The following is a 26,368-nucleotide window of genomic DNA, read 5'->3' on the forward strand; positions in this document are numbered from 1 at the left end:
AGTACCTTCTGTCAGATCTACACTTCAATCATTCAGACATTGTTCAAAATTGAAAGATTGGGGAAATTGGAAAAACTTAAAATTTTAGTCATGGTTGCACTTTCGCGTACTTCAAAATTAACCGTCGTTTGCGTGGGCGTCTATACGACCTATGTCATCTTCATATTCTTCCTTTTGCCCATGCTGATGCCGGATCCGGTGACCCTGCAACGCTCACTGGTCTCCTACAGCACCAGCCACTTGGGCGACATCAGAAACCTCACACTGGATGCCGGCGGTCAGCCAATCCGCTCAATGCTGGTCACGTTCCGGGGATCGGGTGCCCTGACCCTGCTGGACAACCTGGCTCATCAGCCGGGCTGCTATCAGCACTACGCTCCACTGATCGCCTACGAGAGCCGTTCCATTGCCGCGAAGGAGCACGATCGCGCCTTGGATGAACTGGCGGCGCTGTACAACTGTGACTACAACAAGTCTGCGGAAATGATCCAATGGGGAATGCGATCGCCGGTCTTCCGGCGCTTCTATGGCGCTCAGGCCAAGATCTGTCGCTCTTACAGCCAGGAGACCTGCTGGGATGCCGAGACGATGGCCGCCGTCTGCAAGCTGTACCCATTCATCAACATGGCGGTGTACAACTTGCGGCTGAATCTTCTGGCTCCTCTTCTGGAACGCAAAGAGTGAGTGGTAGCTATGTTGGCAAATTCAATATATTACATAAAAGTACTCATCTCTAGCCTAAATCTGAACATCCTTTTACTTGTCCGCGATCCTCGGGGCACCATATATTCCCGAATGAATAACAAGTGGTGTTCGGATGAGAGGGATTGCGAGGCACAGGCCCTTTGCGGCGACATGGTCAGTGATTATCAGATGGTGGAGACCCTCACCAAAGCCTATCCACAGCGTTTTAGGTAAGGTTTTGTGTAACTCTTATATCTCTTTACTTATATGTATATTTCACAGCATTATACGTTACGAGGACTTGTTCCTACAGCCCGAGGAGAGTATCAAACTGGTATTCGACTTCTACGGATTGCCCTTGAAACGAAACAGATCCAGGATTCACAAAATGCATCCGCGCAGTGGCTACTTTTTCCAGTCCTCTCGCTGGAAGGAGCTTTCCAGCCAGTCCGCCTTCGAGTGGATAAGCGAAATGATGGTGGACGATATTGGGGCTGTACAGGACGTGTGCGGTCAGGCCATGGACTTGTGGGGGTATCGCTCCATTCAGGACTTCAATCACTTTTCACCGGAATCTTTCCAGCCAATTATGGACAAAGCCTAGGTGTTTCTGGGCAAGTGTGATGGGTGTAGTGGGCCAGAGGTTTGGTATGAATTCTTAATTTAAGGTATATTTCGAGGGGTTAGATCTATGCTCATCAGAACTTCGGCTTTTCAAAAAAAAAACCATTTTGAATCTGAATTAAAACTCTTCGAATTGGTTCGAGTCTGTGCTACATGGTCAGCCAGGTTTCACACCGCTCGTAGTGACTAGTACACTGTGATTTCATGGAATATTTAGGGTATAGTTAGTTATTCGCGATTTCACTGCTCGCCGCGGCATCTTTCCACCTGCCCGCAATGGTCACTTTGTTGTTGTCAATCGTTTCGTTCGCATCGCGTCGCGGAAAATCGAGATACAAATACGGAAAACAAAGATATAACTCCGACGCGGCGACTTCCGCAGCAAGCAACTGCAATGCGCTCGAGTTGAGGGCGCGCCGATTACTATGTGCGTGTGGGAGCGAGTGCGAGTATAGCACACAAGTGATCACCACCAGCAATTAGCAAGTGACCGACCAATGAGCACGGGCATTGGCAGCAGCAGCAGCACGGAGGAGCAGCAGCACCTGGACCTGAGCGCGGACTTGGAGGCGTGCTCCCTGCTTGGCCCGCAGGACCCGTCGAACGTCGATACCGGCAGGACACGCGCTAAGCAGCGCCTCAGCTTGAACGGGAAGCGGCGCCGCAGCCGGATGTCGCGCAGGGCCAATCTGATCGGCATCTGCGGCGTGAGCAGCCTGTGCATCCTGCTGCTGATCGCCACCACCCAGCACCGTCCGCTGACCACGCCGTTCAACCAGGCGGCTGGGCGGGATCAGGGCGCGTCCGTAGATGGCGGTCCATCCAATTCGCTGGCGCGCAGCGCCTTCTACGATCGCTTCCAGCAGCAATTGCAGCAGCAGCAGCAGCCGTCGCAGACGGCCGTCTACAATCTGACAGCTACTATAGTGGATGTCCTGTCGGCTCAACGGTCGCGCATCCTGGCCGAAATGGAGAACTTCGAGTATCCGCGCGGCGGCGCCGAGCGTCTGACGGACATGACGCCGGAGACGAACGGCACCCCGGTGCGCAGTGTTGTGGTCACCTCATGGCGCTCCGGCTCCACCTTCCTGGGTGACATTCTCAACTCGATACCGGGCAACTTCTATCACTATGAGCCGCTGCTCGACTTTGGCATCAAGCAGATCCGCGATCCCGACGACCAGGAGCTGGCCGTGCAGAACCTGAAGAACCTGCTCAACTGTGACTACGCCGACATGATCGACTACCTGAACTTCGGCAAGACGCACACCTATCTGTTCGAGCACAACACCCGACTGTGGGACGTCTGCCGGGAGTTCCCGCGTTTCTGCTGGCGTCCAGCCTTCCTCACGCGCTTCTGCCGCCTCTTCCCCATCCAGAGCATGAAGACCGTCCGCCTGCGACTCGCCCAGGCCGAAAAGCTGCTCGAGGACCAAAGGTGAGTGGGCCCAGACATCCGGGTAGAAAGTGAAAGCCAACTGGCATGCGATATGCAACGCATCTCAGGCGGATTGTTTATTCGGGGACCCTGGAGTGTGATGTCTTAGGAGAAAGCTCTTCACTGCATTGACTCGTGCCGAATTTGAAGTCTTTAAGCATGCCTCATGATTGCCTTCTTACCCGAAAGCGTGAATACTAATTAACCATCTTATATTTGAGGGAATCCACTTTTGTCTTGGTCTTTAGTCCTTCGTATTACCATCCCGGGTTGCTTCTGCGTGTCACATCAGTTTCAACAAACGTAGTGACTTCATTATTCTAGATATATCAGTTTGCAACATGCATGCAGCAAGTCTTTATCGTTATTGCTTTGTTATATTCCCCATCCAGACTCAGTCAGTATTTCATTCAATAGCTTCAACAGTTTCTTTGCATCCCATTTTTATCTTTCGAGGCAGGCCAAGGCCCCCATTTGTGATAAGTTTCGAGAGGCAAATGCTATAGTATTTTCTTAGTTTTGCCAGTTAAACTTCCTCGGCCAGTCAACTTATGCGTCTTATCTAAGTGTATAATGTGTATCAAAATGTTGTTTATTTTAAACTGAAAGTCTTATAAATTTTCGAGTGCTAGCACGTTATCGTTCTGGTTTGTTACCCTAATTACTATTTGGGCTTTCCGAAGTTTTCGAGCACGATAGTGATATGATACTGCGATAGGCTATAAAGGTTTGTTCAGAGCTATATAGCGATTAAAAACTAGTTCCAAACTTTCCTATACTTTGTTCGTTACGAATTTGAAAGAGTAGTTAAAATAATTTTACAGAAGCCCAATACTATTTGTCAGCTATCAACACTCATTTATAAAGTGTGGATTATCATTTCAATTGTATTTCTTGGGAACTTTAACTGATAACGCTGTGATTAGAATCTGAGATACCGGATTTGTAATCGTTTCGCTTCCACTTTTCGAGATTGTATTGTTATTGTATCACCTGAAATGGGAAGTTAAACATTCTCAGGGTGTTTACTTTCGACTGAGTGAAAACAGAGAGCAAATCCTTGGGCAATACAATCGATTTGAAATCTCGTTGGGGCATTCCCCCAAATGCCGCAAACAAAAGTTTCATTTACATAATTTCCCATTTAAAATGTAAGCCAGCCAACAACAGCAGAAATCGATAAAATTAGTGTACAGCAATCTCTAGCTAAACAAACCAGCGACAAGTAAACAGAAAACGAAAATGTATTTGATTGATGTGGGGTTTTGGTTCCTTGGCCGCCAGACCCCAGTCCCCCAAACCCAATCCTGCTCCACTGGCTTTTGTGGTTTCGATTACATGCTCCGATCATTCCTTTTTGTCAGGACATTCTGGATATGTATTAGATTCAGCTTTTGTGTGGGCTGAGTTGTGTCAATGTTATGCAAAGGATATCCAAAAAAAAACATTTTCAATCAATGAGAACGTATCTGACATTTGTGCACAGATTTCTGTTCAATAAATACACCAATTGGTAGAGATAAAATGTCTGAGTGGAAAATGTCATTTATAGTCCACTTTTGCTGCCACATAAATGTCAGAAGAAATGTTTGATGTCTTTTAATGGTTATTTACTGGCATCTCCGCCTCCTCTGAAAAGCGGAAAACAATTAACACACTAAATCATGGGCTGACTTCGTATACTTTGTCCCGGAAGTTGGACCACTAAATTTACAAACTCTTAAGGTTTAATTTCTCTTTTGCCCTGCTAACTTTGTTTTCCTAGTTCGACTACTCCTCCTAATCTATTTTCAACCATTTTGATGCTGACTACATGCTTTTATCTTAACTTGTTTACCTTAATTAAAAGAGCAAGCTTATGATCTTATTTTTGTTTTGCGTGCTTTTATTAGTTAAAACTGTAGCTTTGTTTGTTTTTCGATAACTTGAAGCTCTATTTCAAATAGAAAAGTACCTCATAAAATTAGCTTTGTATAAGCACTTTGCACTTAGTTGCGCCTCTCACTCAATTCTTTGTACGCTCCTTCGCGGATTGCAGTAAAAATTCTTTCACACTCTATTAACTTGGCCCGCTGGCCACTGGCCGCTGGGAAATGCATCAAAATTCCGGAAATGCTGACCAGCACTTGGATTTATGTTTGCCTGCGGGCCAACATCATCCCAGCCAGCCACACACTTAGCCACAATTTGGGTCAGTGGGTCTAAGCGACCGCTAACTTGGCTTCTAATTGTCGATTGGCCAAGTCTGTGCCGGCTGGGTGTGCCTAGAATTTTGTTTTGGGGGGCGAACTGGGCGAAGCTATCCCACAATTATCGCGTATACGCCGTGTTGGACGGTCTCTTAAATTTAATGCCCAATGAGCATTTCATTTATAAATCACACATTATTTTTATGTGATTTTTCATGGTCTCCTTCCCGCCACTCAGTTGCGATAAGGAAGAAAATGTGGCTAATGAAATGAACTACCAAATGGGGCAATTGTATATTTATACGTCAATGAGTCACGAGCTTTATTGCAAAATTTATTATTACTACTACTTCCATTGAGCACTGAACGGATAGAAGCAATCGCGGAATGTAAATTGTATTTTATTCAATAAGTGTAACTTAAATATAATTTAAATGATAGTTGTGCAGCTTAAGTTCGGGCTTTATTAAATTTCTTCACACTGCTGCCTTTTCAGTTGGCTTTTCATTTAGTTTTCCCCGGCGCGCTACGGTTTTGTGGCCGCTAACTTTGAGAGGCTTTTGCCAGCAAGTAGATTAAAATTGTGAGCATTGAATGCGCCCACCACAGGCCGCACAGTCGGAAGATGGCGAAAATAGTTGCATTCAACATCTGGCAAAAGAACCGAAAGAACCGCAGAAGCCACAAAGAGTTTGGGCCCAGTCAGTTTTAGTTGGCTTATAATGAGCAAAGTGGCCATTAACTCAAAAACTTTTCCGCGCTGCGTTTTAAAGCGGGCCAAAACAGGCAGCAAACAATGAGAACGAGACGGAAGAAGAAGCCGCTAGACGTCAAGACCCCGCGGTTTTGGGCTGCTGTAAGACCCGGTTCTCGGAAGCCCATTGCGCCATAGACCTCATTCTGGGCCGTTTATCTCGTTTTGAACCTTTTGACTTGACAGTTTTGTCAAAAAAGTCAGAGAGAGAGAGACGGCTATAGGCGGTGCGAAAGAGAGCGATCGTGAGTTCAGTGAACGTTCAAGTAGAATAGTTTTCATGCGGGTGTATGTATTTCTTTATAGCGGTAGAGATATACACTAGGTACAACAATAGATGTACTATTCACACTTAGCATAAAGATAGTAGTTGTTTTGAGTAGCTAATTGAAATTGGAGCATGTAGAGCAAGTGTAGCTCATGCTCAAACGAGTATCTTAACCTGAACTTTCTTTTCGAAAACAGCTGACATGTTATCAAATCGCATTTGACCGAAATATAACTAGTCTGTCAGTGTGGAAAGAGCATTGAGTCTGCTAGTCTATATTTTTTTCCATTTTTTGTGTGTGCCCCAAACTTTGTATCTTATTGCATTTGCAAAAAGCGAAACGGGTTTCGTTGCTGGCTAAGCCAAACCTTTTTCTTATTTTTTATTTATTTATTTTTATTTTTTTGCCGACTGCTATTGCTGTTTTGGTACGTGTAGAGATCGGCTTGGCGTAAATGGGTGAAAAGCAATCCGGGGGGCAATCCGTTGATGGGGGAAGGGTGGGGGATCCCGACCAGAAACTTGACTATGACAAACTCTCTTGGCCGGCAGTGAAAGTGATTGATTTTTTTTTTACCCACTTCTCCCGCCACATGCACTGGAAGTTTCGTTTTTTTTTTCGGTGTTTGGGCGTAGATATAATTTCTAAAATCGTAGCTTGTACTGCTGCTTGATTGCTCATATTTTGCTCGTTTGTGTAGCTTATTTATTTTTCCTCTTTAGTGGAACTTGATGAGGCGTTGGATGATGATAATAATGGCAAATAATGATAAGTATAGAAATTTTCGACAAAAACCAGTTAAGCCAGTTGGCGCAAGTTGCATGAACAGCATGCGAAAAATGATGGAAATAAAAGTTAAATGATTGACTATGAAAGAGTGATTAAATTCGTGGTGTTCGAGTTTCCCAAATGGGTGCACTAGCCATTCAAGATGATCAAATAGATAAACCGGTAGCAGAAAAATCATATTTATTCCACTGCATCTAAGAACCATAGAAAATGGGTGCAATCGCTCCGGGCGGGCTGGCTAATAACTCGTGGTTCTTTTTTCCCCCTTTCTTGACAGAGCTGGAAAAGCGTGTGAAAATTACAATGATTTAGTGGCTGAAAGCAGCTCATCGATCAATGGAATCGATCAGTTGGATGCGGCTAACGATGCCGCATCACAGAATCCGCAGCATCTGCTGCCCCGAAACGCACAGAAAATTGATGAACCATGCTGGCGGAGGAAGTTCTGTGTTTCCCCTTTTGGCCTCGTCCAACTGGCCCAAACCACGACCAAAACTAATGTCATAAAGTTGCAGTGGAGGTTGCGGCCAGAGCGCGGAAAGTGGTGGAAAGAGGGCCAAATCGCATTAGGCGATGCGAGCCTTGTCTATGGCTACTTAAAGATTTACAACTCGACGTTGCGGCCATAAATTCCGCTTGGTAATTGTTTGGGCCAGCTGAACAGAACAGCAGAACAGAAACACTGAAAAACTGAAAAACCGAAAAGCTCTGCTCAAGGCTGGGTATTGCTGATTGGAGTTCCTCTTACAGCTGACAGAGTGAATAAAGAACACAGACGTTCCAGCTTCTTGGCCACTTTTTTCACTTTGCAGTTTGGCTCATATGTCCGTCTGACTGTCAGCGTTTAAAAATAAACAAATAAGCACAGATGGTGTTTGGTAATGCCCACAATGTTGGCACATTACCTAATGAGCTTGCTTTTGGTCAAATAAAAAACACTAGATTTTGCCGACGATTAATGGCTGCGAAAGGTGTTAAAAGTGTATGCACCTTTGTACATGAGATTCATACAAAAGTTAAGCATAAGTGAATAAAGCGAATGAATGGTCTAAACAAAATCAACTAAAAGTAAAAACAATAAAGCTTATATAAATAACTAATTGATTACTTGTTGATGATATTTAATCATAAGCTCAAGATCTTTACTTTTATTTTCTTTTTAGATGCTCACAGATACTTTAATTTTTCCTGATTTTATATGTATCCGTTGATCTCATGATTAAGAACTTATTTATGAGAACCAGAAACTCGTATTTATAGCCATTTATTCATAGTAGTTACTCAACCGTATTAATTGATTTTATGATATTTTATACACGGATTATTTATAGTGAAGCGGTTGAGAATCGCCAGTTGCAACTGCAACTAAAAACCACTTTTAAATCAGTATTTAAGCTGCAACCAACTGTCCTGATTTGCTTACATTTTCTTTTTCTTTTTTTTTTTTGTTTTCTGTTTTTTGGCCAAAGTTTTTGTGCCGTTGGACGTTTTCGTAGTTTTCGTAGGTAACTTTGATTTAAGCGCGTAAATCCGTGTGCAGCTCGCTCTTGTTTAAGTAGAAAAAGTATTTTATTTTACTTTTAATGACCGGGAAAAGTTGCAGTTTTTGCTCTTGCTCTCACCTTAGTCACTTTTAATTGCAGCCATAGAATGAATGGAGTGTGGTGTAGTCGCCGTCGTAGAAAGTCTTCAATTTCTTTTCTGTGAAAACTTTTTGCGCGAAAATGCAGTCGTCAATGTCATTGTGTCTAACCTCACCTTGCCATTTGTGAACGTGTTTTACTCTTTGTTTGGCTCTTTTCCGCCTCTTTCCTTTTAATAATTATGTGAATTTTCCAGAGCTGTAATGTTGAGTTTTCCTTTTTTTTTGGGCCGCTAACCAGCCGGAACTTTTCTGCGGCTGCTCCAACAATTTTCACTCTCTAAAAACTGGCTTGCATCGTTTATCATTTTCCTATCTTTGTGCAATTGATTGTTTCTCTTTATTTTTTGCATCTCGTCTCTGGAATTGTTTAAATGTGGCCTGTGGGAAAGTTTATGTACTTTTATTGGTTAGCTACTATTTTATGGACTCATAAAAGCATTAGTACGCTGTTTTATTTATACATATTTATAAGTTAATTGGTTGAAGTACAGAAAGAATATATATTCTTGTTTATAAGTTGGCTAAAACCCTTTTTCCTATAAGCTGCACATAATTTATCAGCAAAAACATTGTGTTCCGCTCTCAGCGAAAACTTTTTGGCCCAAGTTTTTTATTTTTTGCCCAACGCTCTTTATAATCCGCATCGCATCTTTTTCATATTTCCGTAACATTTTCGCTAAGCTCGTTTTTGTTTTATGCTTTCTATTTCTATTTTTTTTTTTTTTAAGGAGCACATCCAACGCGAAACAAATTTCCTGTCTTCAGTTTGGTAGTTTCGCTCGGCAGCGAGGTTTGTTTTAGCAACTAAAGCTCGTTGTTTTTGCAGATGGGCGGGGGTGTTGGCCATGTCGGAAATCCGCTGCAGTTGGTAGCCCGTAGTCCACCCGCAGTTACGCCCCTTCTCCTCCACTGCGGAATGTTCCAAGTCGAGTCTGTGGCCATTTATTTATGCATGTGGAGCAAGTCTTTTTTTTTTTTGCTCATTCACTTCGCTTTTTAAATGATCCTTGCTGGGGAAAAGCGAAAAATTCCAATCGACGTTGTCTGAGTGGAAAAGTTGGGCGCTGGCGGAGGAGGGGGCATGGCATCTTGTCCGACATGTGGGCGTCTTACTCTGGACTGCATTTTACGTAAGTGAGCCGTACCCGTCGAACCGAGAGGAGCCATCGAGCCAAGGGAAGCGAAGTGAAGTGTTCTGATTGCATAAGAACATTCATGTTTGCCCCCGGGCAAAGTGCTCCATTCGCCGGTCATGCCAAAGGACCATTCCTCCATACCACCAGTCCGTCCGCCTGCGACGAGAAGGTCGAGCAAGTTGCTCAACGATTTATGGCCACTGGCGGCGCTCGACAAAATTCTACTTACCTTGGCATAAACGAAATGAAATAATTGAAGGATGTGTGTGTGTGCACTGCAGGTGCTCCAAGGGTCTTAGATTATGGATAAGGCCGGCTGCCAGGATGGCCCAGAACAAAAGGTGTTGGCCAACTCCCTGCGATGTTGGCCATATTTTGTTCGGGGAAAAGATGTTTGGGCTAAAGATACAGATACTACAGAATTTATAAGCCAACTCCTTTGGTAAACTGATTAGGCAATGCATATTTCTAAAGGCTGTTTAGCTATTTTTTGTTTATGTTAAGTTTTAAACCCTTCATACTTCATAAAATCCTTTCTGTAGCTTTACATTGTATTTCTAGATAACTTTAAATCTAGTTGGGATGCACCTCCATACTTGCCAGTGACCTCGATAACTCTTTATTCTCGCAAAATTCGTTGGTTTAGCAGGCACATTAAGACCCCAGCGAAGTGCTCTAGCATCGACCCCTTTGGGCCACCAATCTAAATTACCACAAAATCCCAGCTGCTCCGCCAACCATGCTGGAAACACCTCCACTGCACTCCACTCCGCCAACTGGTATATATCCACCTGGGTCGACAGCTTTGTGGCTATCATTAGCACAAGGCACAGATCCTGACCTCCTCCCTCGCTGCTAAACACTGTAATCTCCGGACTGCACTATTTTCGCCGCTCTACCTTTTGGGCACAGATATATTAGCCTAATTTATGCGCGAAAGTTTTCTGTCCACCGCCGAGGAGCCGGCAATCTAAGCCCGAATGGCTGAGCAATTTGCGTCCATGACTGTTAATGATTGAGTGAGTTTGGGCTTGAGTTGCAGCTAGTATTAATGTCGGTGAAGGGAAGAGTAGAGAAAAGTGTCGGCTGGAGGAGGAGACGGAGGCCCAGTTTCGATTCGGAGTCGAGACAAGTAACTGCAGGCCGCATTATAAATTGTTTCTAGTCATGGCACGCATTTCAGTTAACCGACGTAGTCCGGAGTCGTCGTACCTTCGATGCAGTTGTTCCCTTGGCCAGCCGGCGGAGCAGAGGGGGACTTTCTCTTTTGGCCCGGCTCATTATATTCCGTTCACACCGCTGTTGTGGGTTGTATGTTGTTTGTTGTTTGTTGTTTGCCTTTTGGACGACTTCTGAGTGCCTTGTCTTTGGCAGTTAATCACAATTTAACTCGCTTTAACTGGGTTACTGTGATGGCAGATGGGAAGCAGTCAGTCATTGTTTTAATTTTTGCCTGCTCCGAGCGATGTGGTGTTGTGTGGTCTTTTCTGCTACGGATCGTTTAGTTTCGTTACGTTACTTTACTTTACGTTTCGTTTCGGCCGCTTTTTCCATCCCATAGTACAACACACTACATGGTAGTCAATTCTGCTGGCGAACTTTATAAACATTGTCATGCCGGGCTCGTTTTCCTTTGTTGTTGCCTAATGTTTTTTTGCAGTCGTCGTGTATCCGCTTACATCAAATGGCAAGAACAACTTCAGCTACAAAAGCATCTTACAGATTGCAAAGGCAAAAAGTAAAGAAAAACAAAAAAAAATACACAACAGATACATTAGAAAACTTCCGTTGTAACGGCTCTAGATATTTTCATGCCCATTCCCCTTTATGTTTGCTGTTAATTTTTTACCTGCCGACTTTTGCATATATACTCATAAATGCATGTACATGGTTCAAACACTGAGAGAAATGTAAAGTCAATTAATTATATATTCATTTATATTATCCAATGATTCAATTATCTTAAAGATTAGATTAACTCATCATATCTTGATTTGCTTTTGTAGTATGTGATGCACATTGTATTAGTTACTTTTGTGTAATTTCTTGCAGTGTACTGTATTCGTATTCGCTCTCCTCCTCGTCACTCGATGAAACACACAAAGAGACAAAACTGTGTCGCCCTGTTCATTAAAAAGCAAATGGCCAGCACTTGTTAAATTAATAAACGACAAAAGAAGTGAAGGAAAAAGCGCGATACTATGGCAACCGAGTTCCCGGAAATGGGCGGGGGTCAGTGGGAATTGGGTGAGCTTGAAATGCCTTCGGAGACTGGGAATGTTCTTGATGTTGGTTGCCCCACGTTTCAAATTCCTTTCGGCTTTGTGAATTGCAAAGCTACCCGAATATTTCGCAACCACAGTAATTTAATGAATTCCCCGGGACTTTGCATTTCAGATACCCATGGGGTGTGATAATCTTAGTTCTTATATTTTACAAAAATTACAAAAGTAACCTTGGTTTAAAATCGGAAATTTGCTTACACAATCCTTGACCTCAATCCGCCGAAAACTTTGGCAATAAATTGATTTTTGTGCTGGACCTTTAGTTTTTTGCTGGCTGGTTAGTTGCATTTTGCTGTCGGATTTGCTAAACAGATTGTCAACATTTAACCTCCGGCCTTGAGTTGGTTACCTGCTTGGCTTCCTGCTCAGCTTGGTTTCCTAATCCCGGCGAGAATCAAAAGCGTAACATCCTCCGCTTGACTTTGCTTGGTATTTGGACTGCCAACGGAGGCGGTTGGCTGGTGATATATTTTTATAAAAGAATAAAAATGCCAGGCTCCGGCTTATTCTTTGCCGGATGATGTCTCCTCCTCCTCCTCGCGGTGACCCCATGTCCTGGCCTTTATTTTATCTCGTTTCCTTGGCTGCTAGCCAAAAAAAAAAAAAGTTCGGTGTCTTGCCTTCGCCACACGTTCTCGAGGCTTAGCTTTTCCGTTTTCCATTTTTCCGCTTTTCCTTTCGCACGGCATTGTGTGAGTGCGGCCAGCAAGGACCTTCATTTGCGTTACCCGTTACCCACTTGAACTGCCTAAATTCCATGGCCGCCACGAACTCCACCACATACATATTTCATTCCGCTTGTGCTTCACTTTTCCACATTTCCACTCGCTCCATTTTCATTCTTTCTCTTCTTTTTTTTTTGGCAACACGCAAAGCAGAAAGATTCGGGGCCTGGGGGAGTGCGGTGCCTACTCTCCAACAACTAATTCCCATAACCATAAGTTGGCATATGTGCGTACGCCGGGTACATCTGTCGATCGCACGTGTGACCCCAAGGTCAGAGGTCCTTTTCTCACGGCCAACTGAGTTACCGCCCAGCTCGTTCGTGAATTAATTCAGTTCAGGTGGCTCTTGGCTTTTATCTGCAAAGTGTAAATATATTTCTAATGTAGTTGAAAGTTGAAATTACCAGTGAGTATCTATCTATGTATCTATGGCATGAAAACTATACTGGTTATTAGCTTAAACGTATAGTCGAATTTGATTTCGTGCTAACAAAACTTTTTAAAAGGCTTTCATTGTCAAAGAAACACGCTGGATTTTTATACATTGTTAATGAGTCTTTTGCATATTGTCAGTAAATTAAAAGAGAATAGTATCTTTAGTTTCGTCATTTATATAAAAGGTTTATTAATTATTTTCAGTGACTACTTAATTGAAATACCTTGTTATATAGCTTGTTATGTTAGTTCAATATTGCTTTAAATATCTCTAAAATTTTTCCAAGATTGCCAAGGTCAAGTGAATTCCTTCAACTTTGCTATATTTATTATCTTCCTTATTAGCAGATAGCGTTTTTTATGGGCTTTTCCCACAGAAGCCACCACAGCCCATATGTATTTATACAAAATTCATTTGTTGAGGTCTGCGTCCAGCTGCGGTTATTGGTTGCTTGTTTATCTGGCCAGCACATTGAAGCTAGCGAAGTGCATAAATACTTGGAATACTTGGGGGGAACTATGCAGTAAATGGGTCAGTGAGAGGTTTCATTTGGTGGGGCACGTCGTAAACGTCTTATTTCTCTCACTCATTCCGCCCAGTAATCTTCTGCTGACAACCTCTGACAAGTGGGGGCTCCCCAACTATAACTATTTTTCATATGCCCCCATACCGCACTCATTATATAAGCCTTCCACATGGCATTGCATAATGACGCAGTACCAAAATTTCCCCCGAAACTCCAACCAACACGCCCCCTCCCCCCTCCTGTCTTTGTTGCCTCAAATTAAGTTTTAAGCATCGTCGAGCGGGACGATGACGCTCTCTGCGAGCTGTCAGGCGTCGCTCGTTAGTACGTGTCAGTGGCGTAGGCCCCACCGCCTCCCACCACCTCGCCACTCCCCACTAGTCAGCTCCTTTTCCCCAATTTCTGTGAGGCTGCCCCCCATCCCACTGCGACCCCGCGTTGCCCCAAGTCACGTCCTTTTGTTGCAGGCCAAAGTCTTTGCCACTGCAGCAATTGCTGGAAAGAAAGAAAGGCCAGAGGGGGTCTCTTGTCTTAAGATTTCGAGTTTTTCCTCTTTTTCCAGCTACATTTCATTATATTTCATTAGAAAAACAACTCTTTCAAATACCTTGCTATTCGTTTTTCAAATATAATTAGTTTGTCTTTGTAAAAGTTTAGAGTTTACTTAGTTGGGTTGTCGACAGCAGAAGTGCAAAAACATCAATTTTTCAATGGGAATTGCTCTTTCTAGCCACGTTTTTGTCTTTTTGTCTTACCTTAACAACGTTTCATTTCATTTGTTTTTGGCCAACATGCGGCTGTTGTTTCCGCTTTGAAACAAACAACGGACACACAGAGCTCGAATTCTATTAGCCAAAAGTCCGTGTTGCAATTTTCTCCGATATGTTCCGCTCAAGTGCCTGACTGACTGACTGGCGGAAGATTCAAGTGCACGTGCTGGCCCAGAACCAAAGAAAGATTGCTCTAGGAGAATAGTAGATACAATTTAAATTCTAAACAAATTGACTACAAAGAAATTCCTTATAAATGAACTAGATCTATATGCTCATTAGGTGAGATAATCGATATCGTATTCCAACAGCCTGAAGACACCAACTGGCCTCGTTTAATTGTCATAGATCGTCGAGTGAGTGGAGCTTCTCATTCACTTCCCGTATCGAATTTCAGCCACATCGCTGGTTTCAATGGATAGCGGAGAACAAGGTTGTCATGTCACTGGGTCCGTTGCTCAACTCCATCGCCAGTGGACGTCATTATTGGCTCATTATAATTATCAGGTTGCAATTTCTGGCCGCCGCTCTCCAGACAATTCATTCCGCTCTAAATTATTTGTGCAACACTCGACGGTGGCAGTGGCAGTGGCACTAGCATTCGCCAACTGTAAATTGCTGCCACAATAATCGCAATAATTAAAAGCGAGCCCGGCCACAAATCATGGAAACTGCCGGCCGGCAGACGCAGCGTGAAAAGCGGCAGCGGAAAAGCGCTCGGTAATTGAGGAAAAATCTAGAACAATCTTGGGTTGTATGGTCGGGGATGTGGCAGTGGCTGTCGGATCACTTGGGATCGTGGGGCGTTTTGTGAAAGGGTTCTTGATAACTCATGGCAATTAAAAAATAAGGTGAGCCGGCATGTGGATGCAGCTATCTTCTAGTGTCAGTTTTGCCTGTGGATTATGTCGATTATTGCGGATGTGGCAGAAATTCCAAATTTATTAGTTGCGGTGCCTCCTTTTTCGCTTGGAGGTAAATATATGTTGTAATATAAAGTATATTTCATATTTTTATAGCTTTAGTTTCCTTCGCAGAAAGAAAACTTCCTTTGAGTTGTGTTGGTATGAAAGTTTAACAGCCCACTTCCTTGAGCGTAGAATATAAAATTTAATAAGAAGTACTTATACCAGATAATATTTAATAAATATAATAAAATATACCTTCACCGCAAAAGAATAGGTCATTGCCAAATCACTTGAGCCGCATTATAAAAATTAGCATTTCGTGGCAATTTTAATCTCGTTCGTTTCAACAAATAAGTGGCATCTGTGCGATAAACAGATACCTGGCGTGTGTGTGTATCTGTAGGTATAAATATATTTCTCGTCTCGGTTTATCTCGCTGGCTTTGTTTGCTGTTGCGGCTTTTTGCCACTTAACCTTGAGGTTGGCACCCAACGTGACAATCCGAACGGAGACGATTCTCCTCTTCTCTCCTCCAGGAAGCAACAAAATGCTTCTTAAGCCCAGTGTGTCAACGCATTCGGACCAAAGCCAGTTAGGTGGTGGGAGGTGGAGGTCAGGTGTTACTGTGCCACTGTGGTCGCATAAAAAGATACGCAGCTCACTTTTACTTTTCCCGTTTCGTGGGTAATTTGTTTGCATATGCCACCAAGGTGGCTGCGAGCAGCTGGGCGTGGCAGCTGCGACGGGATGTGTCACCAAGTGGTCGTTCCGATGGCTCCGTGTTGTTTAATTAAGGCACAAAGTCAAGGATTTGCATGCATGAATAACGAGGCAGAAAGACCTGAAACGCTGCAGGCCGAAAGTGAACGGATTAAAAGTTTCATTTTTCGGTTTCTCTGGGCCAATTCGATTCCAGGAAATGAAATTAAACGAATACGGCTATTTTTTATGGCCAGCAGTTATTTAAGAGCAGCCAGCTGTTATGGCAACCTTGTAGCTTTTTTACCTGCTCATCTTCATGTATCTGTACTTTCTGTCTTCCAATAAGACTGTCTGAATATTGTTTCACGGCACACAGGAGAATGCAATTATCTTAATGTTCACACATAGTGGAGTTTTCGAAAGAGTTTTTGGCTTTCTTTCGACGTACAAATTCCTCAGTTCAATCGACCTGAAAGTTCTATCTCATCGTCTACGTCAATCAACTGGGCAGACTGACTGCAGGCAAGAGTATCTATCAGATACAATCTATCGCGTCGAACATGAGCACAATGCAATTGAAAGGAGCCGACAGACAAACATGTATCTGCCGTATTGATATTACGACGGGGGGCTGGTGCACATTTTATTGTATAATTTCTATTACCTTTTCAGAGGGGTGAGGGGGGTTGAACGGGGCGTAGCAACCTTGGTTCGCATATCTGCAAGTTGTTTAAATTAGTTCTATTCTTGTGCAATTTTCTACGTGGCACCTTTTGTGCCGCGTCGCCGTGGATGCTGCACTCACATTCTTCTCCTCGCCATCTCCGTTGTATTGTTAGCCACGCTTCCCAGCCGCACAGCCCCGCCCACCAGTGTGCCGACCCCACCGCCCCCCTTTTTTCCTCGCAAACAATTGCAGTCGGCGTGTACGTTTTGTATCTGTGCATCTGTATCTTTAGCTGCAAAACGTTCGCACCATGACTGCGCCTATGCTCGCGAATCCATGTAATTTGCGCACATTTCGCTGGTCGTAATAAACGCGAAATTAGTCTCAACTCTTTCCACTCAGTGCAAGAATTTTCCTCTTCTTTGGTGCACTCCAAATTGATTTTATTACGTGAAGATTTGATCCAGGCTGTTGCATTTTCAAGATGATGATTCTATCATTTTCAGATTGGTTGCATTATTTAGTTGTATACTATTATTAGGAGCTTAAGATCATATGATATTATAATAATTTAGTTAACTTAATTTTGTCGGGAAAGATCTTAGTGCCATCAGTATTTTCAACTTTTCCCTTGGAACTTTAATTTTAAATGCGTATAGTTATTTAAATTAATAATACCTTTAAGAACTTGGTAAACTGGTGGTTTTTATATTCCGAAGGCAACTGCAGTTGCATTCTTCGCTTGCAGTTTCCCGGTTTTCCTCCGCTCATGTTGCAGTTTTCCCTCGATTTTTCGCCTTTCACGTGGTCGGGGCTATTTGTCACAGATCTGCTGCAATTTATCGCTCTCGCTTGCTCCGAATAATGGCGGCGTCCACACGGGTTACCCTTTCGTGCTCCATAAACAAGCGTGGAGCTGCGGCTCCCGTCGCCTCTCCGTCCACCGAACGTAGTTACCTTCTCCTCTTGAAAACTCTGGTTTTGCACCAGATGCAGATGGGTGTCTCTGTGTGGGCAGTGGAATCTGAAATCTGGAGCTGGGCACTGGGTACTGCGGAGCTGGCAACTTGGCCAAACGTGCTCGGCATTGATTTTGGGAAAATTTCAGCCAGACCTTGGTTCGCTTATTTATGATTGCCTTAATTCGTTTCCGTGGGCGGTGCCTTTGTGTGCAACTTGTAATTGCCCTTTTCTTAAAATCTCCGGAATTGAATCGGACTGTATTAACTTTATTTCACTGTCTCCTCTTTACTTGCAGGTATGAAAACAGTGTGAAGACATAGAAACTATCTCAAGATAATATAAAATACTATTTGACCAAGCAATCAACATTTACGTAAGTACTTAGTACAGATACGTAAACGATGCTAAGATACCTCTTATCTGTTGGATACATTTTCATTTGTTATGCCATCTCAAGTACTTTAAATAATAGGAAAAACTGTAGAGTACTGCAGTTTACTGCAAAAGTTCATTAGAAAATCAGTGAGGACTATAGCTTAATGAGGGCGTGGCAAGTTGGCCAGCAATAACCATATACAGGCCACAGATAAGGGAAAATGGGTGGAAAATTGTAACTGCAATGAAATGAAGTGTCAAAATGTTCGGAGTTGTAAAGCCCTGCCACAGCCACGCCCATCTGGAGCTCCACCACTTCCTGGTCGCAAGTGGAGCAATTTATTTAAGAGTCATGAGAGGGAAAAAATGTACATTTACATGACAATCAGGAGGGGCGGCAATTGAAGTCCAGCTGAAAAAAAAGACACACATCCAGTTGAGAGCATGTCCATGTAGATGTTGTCACTGGAATTCCCTTGTGGTAGGTCGGATCCTGTGATGTTTCCGTATGCATTGAACACTTTACTGTCTGCCAGGTGACCACCACATGTCCAATGAATCTGCACAAAGAAACCTCGGGGGCAATGAATGCTTAAGCCCCATAAATTATGCATGTCCTGTATGTCTTAATTTAAATAAGTGCCAGGTTCAAAGGATATTCTATAAGTGGGAGCAAGCAGCTTATTTGGTATAAATTCTTTTATTCTATTCTAAAGACTATAAATACATTTTGGATTAGGTCTGCATGCCACATAGACATAAAAGGATAACGAGGACTCTTCTCGAGCTAGTGTTAGTGCATTCGTGTTTCGACTCTTTTCATAATATTATCCCTGCTGTTGAAGCACTCTGCTGCTTAAACTTAATATCATTCAGGCCGTGGGCAAAGTGAAAGGAAACTGAATTTATGTGGGTGACGTGTAGTTCTTGAATAAGCTGCCCGATGTGCCCCACCCGCAGGCCCCACTTCGAACTCTTTTTCTTTCAGCGGAATCATCTCCGCCGAATATGAGTCGCTTGGCTTAGTAACTTGGCAACATGGCCGCACTTGGCTGGCATCTCGTAGCCACTCGAGCTTCTTTCACTTTACGCTTTCTTGGCTTTAGCTGCAGCCCAAAAGTCACTTTGAATCGCACAGCCAGCGAGGCATAATGACGGCGATAAGTCATTAAGTAGCTCAACGCTCTACGCTCAACGCGCCGCAGCGTTCACTTCAGATGACGTCGTTAAGAGGTAGTGCAAAGTCAATAGATCTTGGATAGAGGGGGGTTTTATGGGGGCGGCAATGCTCCATTCATATTATTCAAGCGTTCCACTCTGTTTTCATTGGAAACTGAGGGCGCAAGTGCCCCCTGGGTATATGCATTCTAAACCAAGGCAGAGGAAGTTGCCAAGGAGACGTTGAGGAACTTTTCAAGAAAGCAATAAAAAAAGATGGAAGCGGTTTCTAGTTAATTGAAACTCAAGCTTCACTTGTACGCAAGCAAAGTTTTACAAAAATATTTTGCTAGATTCCCAACGAACAAGAAAACAACAAATCAAAGTGAACACACAAGTATTTGTTTCTTTAAATATCAAAGCAACTTACTGGCTGAAAAAGTGTGTGAAAAATACGTTGCATGAAGTCCTCTAATAGAAGTTAGTTCAATGCTGTAAAAGGGTTTAAATGTGTTGCCTATACCTTTTAAAATCTTAAAGGTCTCCCTAACCGATTGCGATGCATAAATCATTTCACTTCATTTCATTTCTCTTAGGTTTCTATCTTTTTGTCCGTGCGCCCCATTTTAATTAAAAGTTTCTAGTGACTCACATAAATTCCAATCAAGATTTTAGTGTTCCCCATTGATTTTACTTTGCCCAGGAGCAGTTCCCAGGCGTGCGAAATTCAATTAGATCAGAAGTCAATCAACTGCAAGAGGGTGGTCGAAATCACGTTAAAGGACGTTCGTTGTGTATGCATTTGGAATTTGTAAAGAATTTTTGCTGTAATTGCACAAGTTTCGGGTAATTAGATTGATAATCGACTAAATTACTGACAGGCATACTGTGGCTGATCAATGAGTAATTAGAGAATGTTATTAAAGCCACATGTCCTTTCTATTTTCGGCTTTCTATTGTCATTTAACATATCAAACATATCGCCTCGTATGTGTCCTTTCCCCAACCAACTTCTCCAGCCAACTCTACCACCACCATCATCATCACCATCACCATCAGGAGCTTACATCGTTATATGGATTTCTGTGGTTGCCTATCAAAGGCACAGCCCCAAGGCTTCATGTCAAATGCACGAACCCAATAAATTTCATACTTCAGTCAGCTGAAAAACAATGGAAGCTTGAGCATACTCAGTTGCACAGTGTCCAAAAAGATATTTCTAAGCCCAAGGCTTTAAATATTAATACAAAGCATTTAGCATTGATATGATTAATAGATATTAAAAATATAAACTTGTTGGTTATAAGTGTGTTTATGTCCTGATCTTATATCTTGTTCTCGATTTTGATATATTTTTCAAATGTATCATATTATATATTTGGTTCATAAAACCGATTGTTTCGGCCAAAATAGCGATTTTAAAAGCAAAAAAGTGTCAGAAACCTAAAAAAAATAACTGTTTTACATAGCTAACTTTCCAAAGTGATGATCCTTATCAAATTTTGGTCGATTTTAAAAATTTAATTTTTTGGCAAAATTTTCATTTTTTATAAGGGGTGACATCATTAAAATTTGCAAAAAATTGACCAAAATTAAACTTGTCAGGCGTGAATGCCAATCGATTGGAAATGTGATTACGAGTCCATGGAGGTACAACACTCCTGATTTGGTCCATAAAATCGATTGTGTTGGCCAAAATACTGTTTTTTTTGTTCGAAAAATCATAACTTCGTCAAAAAGTTTATAATGCCACAGTAGAAGATGCAAACCAACTACTATATGATTCTGGCCGCTACTAATTTCGAACGGTGTACTTCGTCACAACGCAAACAGTCTCCATAGTCGTTAAAATTTTATGAATCGCACGGGCACAACGTTTTCTTTTGACACTGTGCCCCAGTTCGTCCCTATTCACTGCTAGTAACTCCACAGTGTTAGCGGTTTGTTTGCCGAGACCTTCAGACAACTTCCTGTCATATGTGTGGATAGGTTCGGTACGAACGTGCATATATATCCATGGCAAATGCACAAGAGCCGTCCCTTAGTTTGTTATTAATGAAGTTTCCAAGAGGCTTTTGCACCTAGCCTCTTTCAACTATGTCAGTTTCTGAGGCGAAGGACTCACCAAACGGAAAACCAATGCGAACAGCAGATAGTTAAAATGTTCCCCTGTTACGCCTCAGACCGCCCACTTGGCCTCCTCTAATTCGATTCTCTTCTGGCAACCTCCTGACTTCCAACTCCCAGCTCCCGACTCCCAGCTCCAAACTCCCAGCTCACAACCCCGTTTCTTTGCTGTCAACTGCTACTCTGTGCCTTTCTCTTTTGCCACTCTACTTGGCCGCATCCCAGTTGACTTTGATTGACATTTGCTGTTGTTTGCATTTGCCGGAACAATTTGAGCGTTTTTCTTTTTTTTGTTTTATTGCTAGTACTCCGCCATGATTTCATTTCGCATTTTGGGTGGCCCATTGGCTGGATTTTGCCACGCTATTGCTCCTATTGGAAGCATTCATCTATTGGTTCTCCTTTGGGTTTTGACCCAGTTGCGGATCGCAGAGCGCATTATCCTTGGGATTCGTTTGATTTGACTCGTTAGTCACGCAATTTCGAACTTTGTTTGGAAGTCATGTAGAGCGATGGATAGTAGTTGGGTCTTTAGTTGTTGTAAGTCAAGTTCAAGGTCTGGTTTCTATGGTTAAACTGTTACATTATCTGTAATGACATGACATTGATGAAAATACAGCATATCGCAGCAATGAAATTGGTATCTAATGGCCAATTAAGCCACAATAAGCACTCAGTTGATTTATGTGGCGCTATAGAAGCGTTTAATGGCAAATAATAATCGTTAAATCTAATATAAGATATCAAACTCCCCTAAATTTATCTAGAAACTTTCAATTTATGATAGTATCACTTTCTTTCCCAAGCTACTTACCCAAGTTTTCAGCACTTTGGTTGCCCAACTTGTCTGTGGCCGAAAATGGACACCCCTTGACCCCAATTAAAACCCTGCTAGATCTCCAGTTATACATTAAAATAATGCATTTTACGAGGTTAAGTAGCGTCAACATGACCTAATTGCCTGTTGAAAGTTGCTTTCCGTTCTCTCATGGCATGTATTATTTAAATTATTACATTCCAAAGGGGAGGGGGCGGGTGAAAAGCCATGCACTTGCATTCTAAAATCAGTTTAGTTTATTTTCTAGCTTTTCCCCCCTTTTCAATGGAACGCATTTTCCGAGCTGACTGCATACGAAGTCATCGTTTTTAGCGCTTTGCATGTTTTCCGACTTTTTCCCAGTTTTCTGTTTGTGTTCTCGGTTGCAACACAAGAATTTTGCGGCACTGGGGGCACTATTTTTGCATATTTTCGACTGGGCATAAACTAAAATTACTAGCTGGCTCTGATAAATGGGCCAAGTACGATGGGGTTGGTTGGGAGTTCTAGCTCGCTCCTTCATGTGACTGCTGTTTTGCGATTGTTGGGCAATTGTTAAATCGATAAATTTACTCCACTTTTTATTCGCGTTTTTTCCCTAAAAACGTCATAGTCAGTAGCGCTATTTTTGTTTTGCCTCTTGTTGCTTCCGCTGTTGTGGCATTGCCGCTCTATATTTCACTTTATTTTTGGGGCACTAATGTCGGGCATTGGAGTATTTATGTGGCTTAGCTTGGTGTTGTAGGGATTCCTATCTGTTTTGGGGATTATTGTGGTTCTTAAATCCAAAATATAATCAAATTACGCGTGGAGTCTTGTCAAAAATGTAATATCTGCTTCTATATTTTACTTTTGCCTTGTCACCATAATTTGTTTAAGAATATCTTAAGTTTCAATAATTAAATATTTGAGCAGTCTTAATTTAGCCCTGAGAGCTTAATATACTCAAGTGCTCTCTTTTTTTGTATCTTTGATTTTATTTAATTTTTTTTTTTTGCCATAGTAATTTCGTCTTTTTTCTCTGCGCTCTTTCCCTTTTTTCGTTTCGTTCTTGACAGTTTTTTAACCCGCACGCGACAATTATGCATATTTTTATAAATAAACACTCACACAAGCGAGCACACACACACAAACGCCAGCATATATTTACAGGCCTTTTGGCCAACGGAGCGTATGCGTAATAATTTTTCAGCGAAGTGGCCAGGGCGGAAAATTCAGACCAGCGTACCGCAATGGCAAGCATACATAAAAATGTAAACAAATTCTTGAAAGCACTCTTCGCTTGAAAAATAAAAAATTATTACTTTTATAAAGGCAGCAGCAAAAGAAGTTAAAACGTCCTAATTGATTGTTAAAGTTGTTGGTTTTATTGCGTAGATTCTGGTGAAAAAAGGCCAAGGGAAAGCTAAAGCTGTTGGCCTTTTCTTTCATAGATCTTTTCGACTTGATCGCTGCAATAACTTCAAGTCAATCGCAGTGGAAAGCCTTTCCCAATTTTCCGCTCTCCCAGCATTTGACTTTCCCAGTTGCCATTAATCAACATTATCAGCTTATGTCAGGCCTAAGCTGGCGAACCTCGGAAAATAATTACCCAGCACTTAGTGCGACTATGAATGAGTTTATGAGTTTATAAGGCGAGACATCTGCACACGCATGAGAACCCAACCCGAATGCCAAGCCATCCGAATGGTACTTGGCCATGCCAGAAGTGGGACATTGTATCTACGATGTGGTTTCCCGGTTTGCCAGAGCTGTGGCCCAATCGCTTTGTGGGTCAGCCAGCCAGCCAGCCAGCCACTGGGGAGCACATCGGCATGGGTCTATTAATATATGGAAATCTGTGTCCCCGCCGCCTGACTAATGGTGCAAGTTGTTGCGAAAAGTTCACCTGGCCGGCATTTTGGGGTTCAAGGCCTCGAGCAACACGTGAGCGACTCTTACTTTTGTTCGCCGCTTCCCGGTAAAAGTTATGTAAATAGTTGTGTATCGGTTCGATCGAATCGGTAATATGCTGGCCTATGGTCGTGTGGTGCCCGTGCCCATTATATTGATTAATCGCTCGAGGTTCCAGTGTCGGCCCAGTGTGACCCCGAATTGGTCAACAAAAGAGCAACTAACTGTGAACGAATCTATCCATCATGTGTGCCACATAGCAGCTCATTTTTGTGTCCATTTCTATTGGATTGTCCGTGTATTGATTGCTCCTCTCCCGTATAATTTTGCGTATATTTCTTTTGCAAATTTTTCGGCTTTTGATCGTTGAAAGTGTGTCAGAATGCCGAACAGCTGCCGCAGTCCGATTGAAATAAAAACACAAAGTATAAAGTCACTAAAAAGTCTAAGGCAGTGAGTCAGAAGTGGTGGAGATGCTTAGAAGCTTTTTGTTTTGGAGGCCAATGAGTTGCCAAAAGCCAGAGTCAGTGGGTCAAAGTGGCGACGAATGGCATGCGAATCGAGGTGGCTTCTGCCATCCAAAATTAATATGTCCGCAATGCTGTTTTTCCAATTATTTTATGTGTTTCAGAAACAATTTTTTCAGGGCTAAATGCATTTAACAAGCATTTAATGCCTGCAAGCCATTCGGTCATTAAAATTAAATTAAAAGCCAACTTGAGTTATGGCCAGCAAGTGCTGAAAAATGCCATAAAAAATGGACACTAGAGCATTTAGTAGAAATCCCAAGAGTCGACATAGTTAACTATATCCAATTAACAGCTGAGCCGAAATACCATAAAATATCTGGAATTATTTTTCAGTCAAAATTGATAATTTATTCAAATGTAATATGTAATATATGAAATATACTATACGCGCTTTCTCGGTTGCCTCCAATGTCAAAAACTTTTGAAAGCACACTTGAGAATTCCTCGACAGGCCATTTGGATCAACGATTTTGGTTTATGCAAAAACATTATGCATATTTATAGCCACAAGTGGCTCTTTTTTGCACAATTACACAATAATACAAACGAAAAGAAAACATCTCGAATTACTCAGCCAAAACGAAAGTGAAATTCATGTCGGCCTTCAACAGTTTTGTATTGTTTTTTTTTTTGGGTCCAAACATAAGTGCACTTCATCATAAATTATTCAACTTAAAAGGTTACAAAAGACTTGGTTAGCGATCTCGGAAAACGAATATTTTATAAAATAAACATTGAAACTGATTACGAACTATTTGTACGAAGTGCAAGGGTTTCTATATACAAGCATTTTAAATAAAAGTAATATTTGTGTTTGCATATCTGCGAATTTATCAATTCATATTTAACTACAAAGTTTGAACTAATTCGGTTCAAGCCCTTTATCTTTAAACAATTGAGTTGGTTTTTGCACCATTTAAATGAATTCTGCATATATCCCCTTCACGTTCCATTGATTTTCCTCGTTATTTTGAATAAATTTAATGTTGTGGATTTTTTACAATTTCCATTGTCTTTTTCGGTTTTTGGCTTTGGAAAAGTTTTCGTTATTGATATTTTTGCAGCTGTTGCGGTTGCCGGCAGCCAAGCACAGTGAACCCTTTTCGCAGATGGAGGAGATACAGTAAAGCTCTGCCCAAACGACCAATATTTGTTATTGTTTCTGCTATTATTTCATGCATTCCCTCTCGAAAACTTTACAACAACGGCAGCTGTTGGAAATTCAATTTAATTTGTTCGACAGAAACTGGTACTTAAATTTACGTACCAAAACATACATATACGACTTATTTATCGGCTAGAACTCAAATTTAATTTTCTGTTTTGAAACAATCCAATGCGATTTATGTGGTATATAACTCTGGGGATTCATTTCTATTTATCGCACTTTGTGCTGACGACATTTAAACCTATAAATAGGCTGTATGCACATACATATATATGCCACAATTTGCATGCAGTTGCAGCTTTGGATGTTTACATTGTCTCAGTTCGCCACAAACTCATTAGCATTGTGGTTAAGTGGGTGTTGAAGCTCCATGGTGATGCCCCAGCATGTGGTTATATCTCCGATGTTGATGATGCGCTTCTATGGCATTAGGTTTTTACTACCAAAGAACTGAGAGCTAATTAGGCCGCGAATGTTTTTGAGCTGGTTTGCAGTGGGAAAGATGTGCAAAATTTGCTTCCAATTACAAATTTCTCCAAAAAAGAGGAAAAATGGTTTTTCATTGCCTGCTGCTGCTACGGTGTATATCGATTTGAGTTTCCCTTTAATTTCCCAATCGCCCCCTATTGACACCGAAAACACAGTTTCCGCTTATGCCATTTTATCAACTTTTTGTTGTTTCCGCTTTGGCAAAACATTTTCGTAAAATAAATTAGCATTCGCAATGAGTGCTGAGCTGCGAGGATGGGAGTGGAGCCGAAACAGGGCTACATTTAAGTGTCGTAATTAA

The 26,368-nt window shown here is 42.1% G+C and overlaps 2 protein-coding genes across 7 annotated transcripts in view; both read left to right on the top strand.

Annotated features, from left to right (window-relative positions):
* LOC6731226 (carbohydrate sulfotransferase 4) overlaps positions 1-26,368 on the top strand; it is a 26,769-nt gene continuing 401 nt past the window's right edge. Inside the window, exons 1-5 of one of the 5 annotated variants that reach the window (XR_006541492.1) lie at positions 1-680; positions 738-914; positions 967-1,298; positions 14,582-14,719; positions 14,778-15,245. Coding sequence is in view for 3 of the 5 variants with exons in the window: in XM_016179664.3 (XP_016023768.1) it covers positions 91-680; positions 738-914; positions 967-1,288 (1,089 nt within the window). In the remaining 2 variants the exon portion in view is untranslated. Of the gene's footprint in view, positions 681-737; positions 915-966; positions 1,640-14,581; positions 15,246-17,805; positions 17,884-26,368 lie in introns of those variants that run through there. The other 4 variants (XM_016179664.3, XR_006541491.1, XM_016179663.3 and 1 more) reach the window with 4 other exon arrangements.
* The window catches only part of LOC6731227 (carbohydrate sulfotransferase 4), a 26,562-nt gene continuing 1,934 nt past the window's right edge, over positions 1,741-26,368 (top strand). The window contains exons 1-2 of one of the 2 annotated variants that reach the window (XM_044922324.1): positions 1,741-2,746; positions 6,681-6,705. In XM_044922324.1, the coding sequence (XP_044778259.1) occupies positions 1,806-2,746; positions 6,681-6,690 (951 nt within the window). In that variant the 5' untranslated portion in view covers positions 1,741-1,805 and the 3' untranslated portion in view covers positions 6,691-6,705. Of the gene's footprint in view, positions 2,747-6,680; positions 6,706-26,368 lie in introns of those variants that run through there. The other variant, XM_002078350.4, reaches the window with a different exon arrangement.

Source organism: Drosophila simulans, chromosome 2L (assembly GCF_016746395.2).
Source record: "Drosophila simulans strain w501 chromosome 2L, Prin_Dsim_3.1, whole genome shotgun sequence".
In the NCBI taxonomy this organism is placed as follows: Eukaryota; Metazoa; Arthropoda; class Insecta; order Diptera; family Drosophilidae; genus Drosophila; species Drosophila simulans.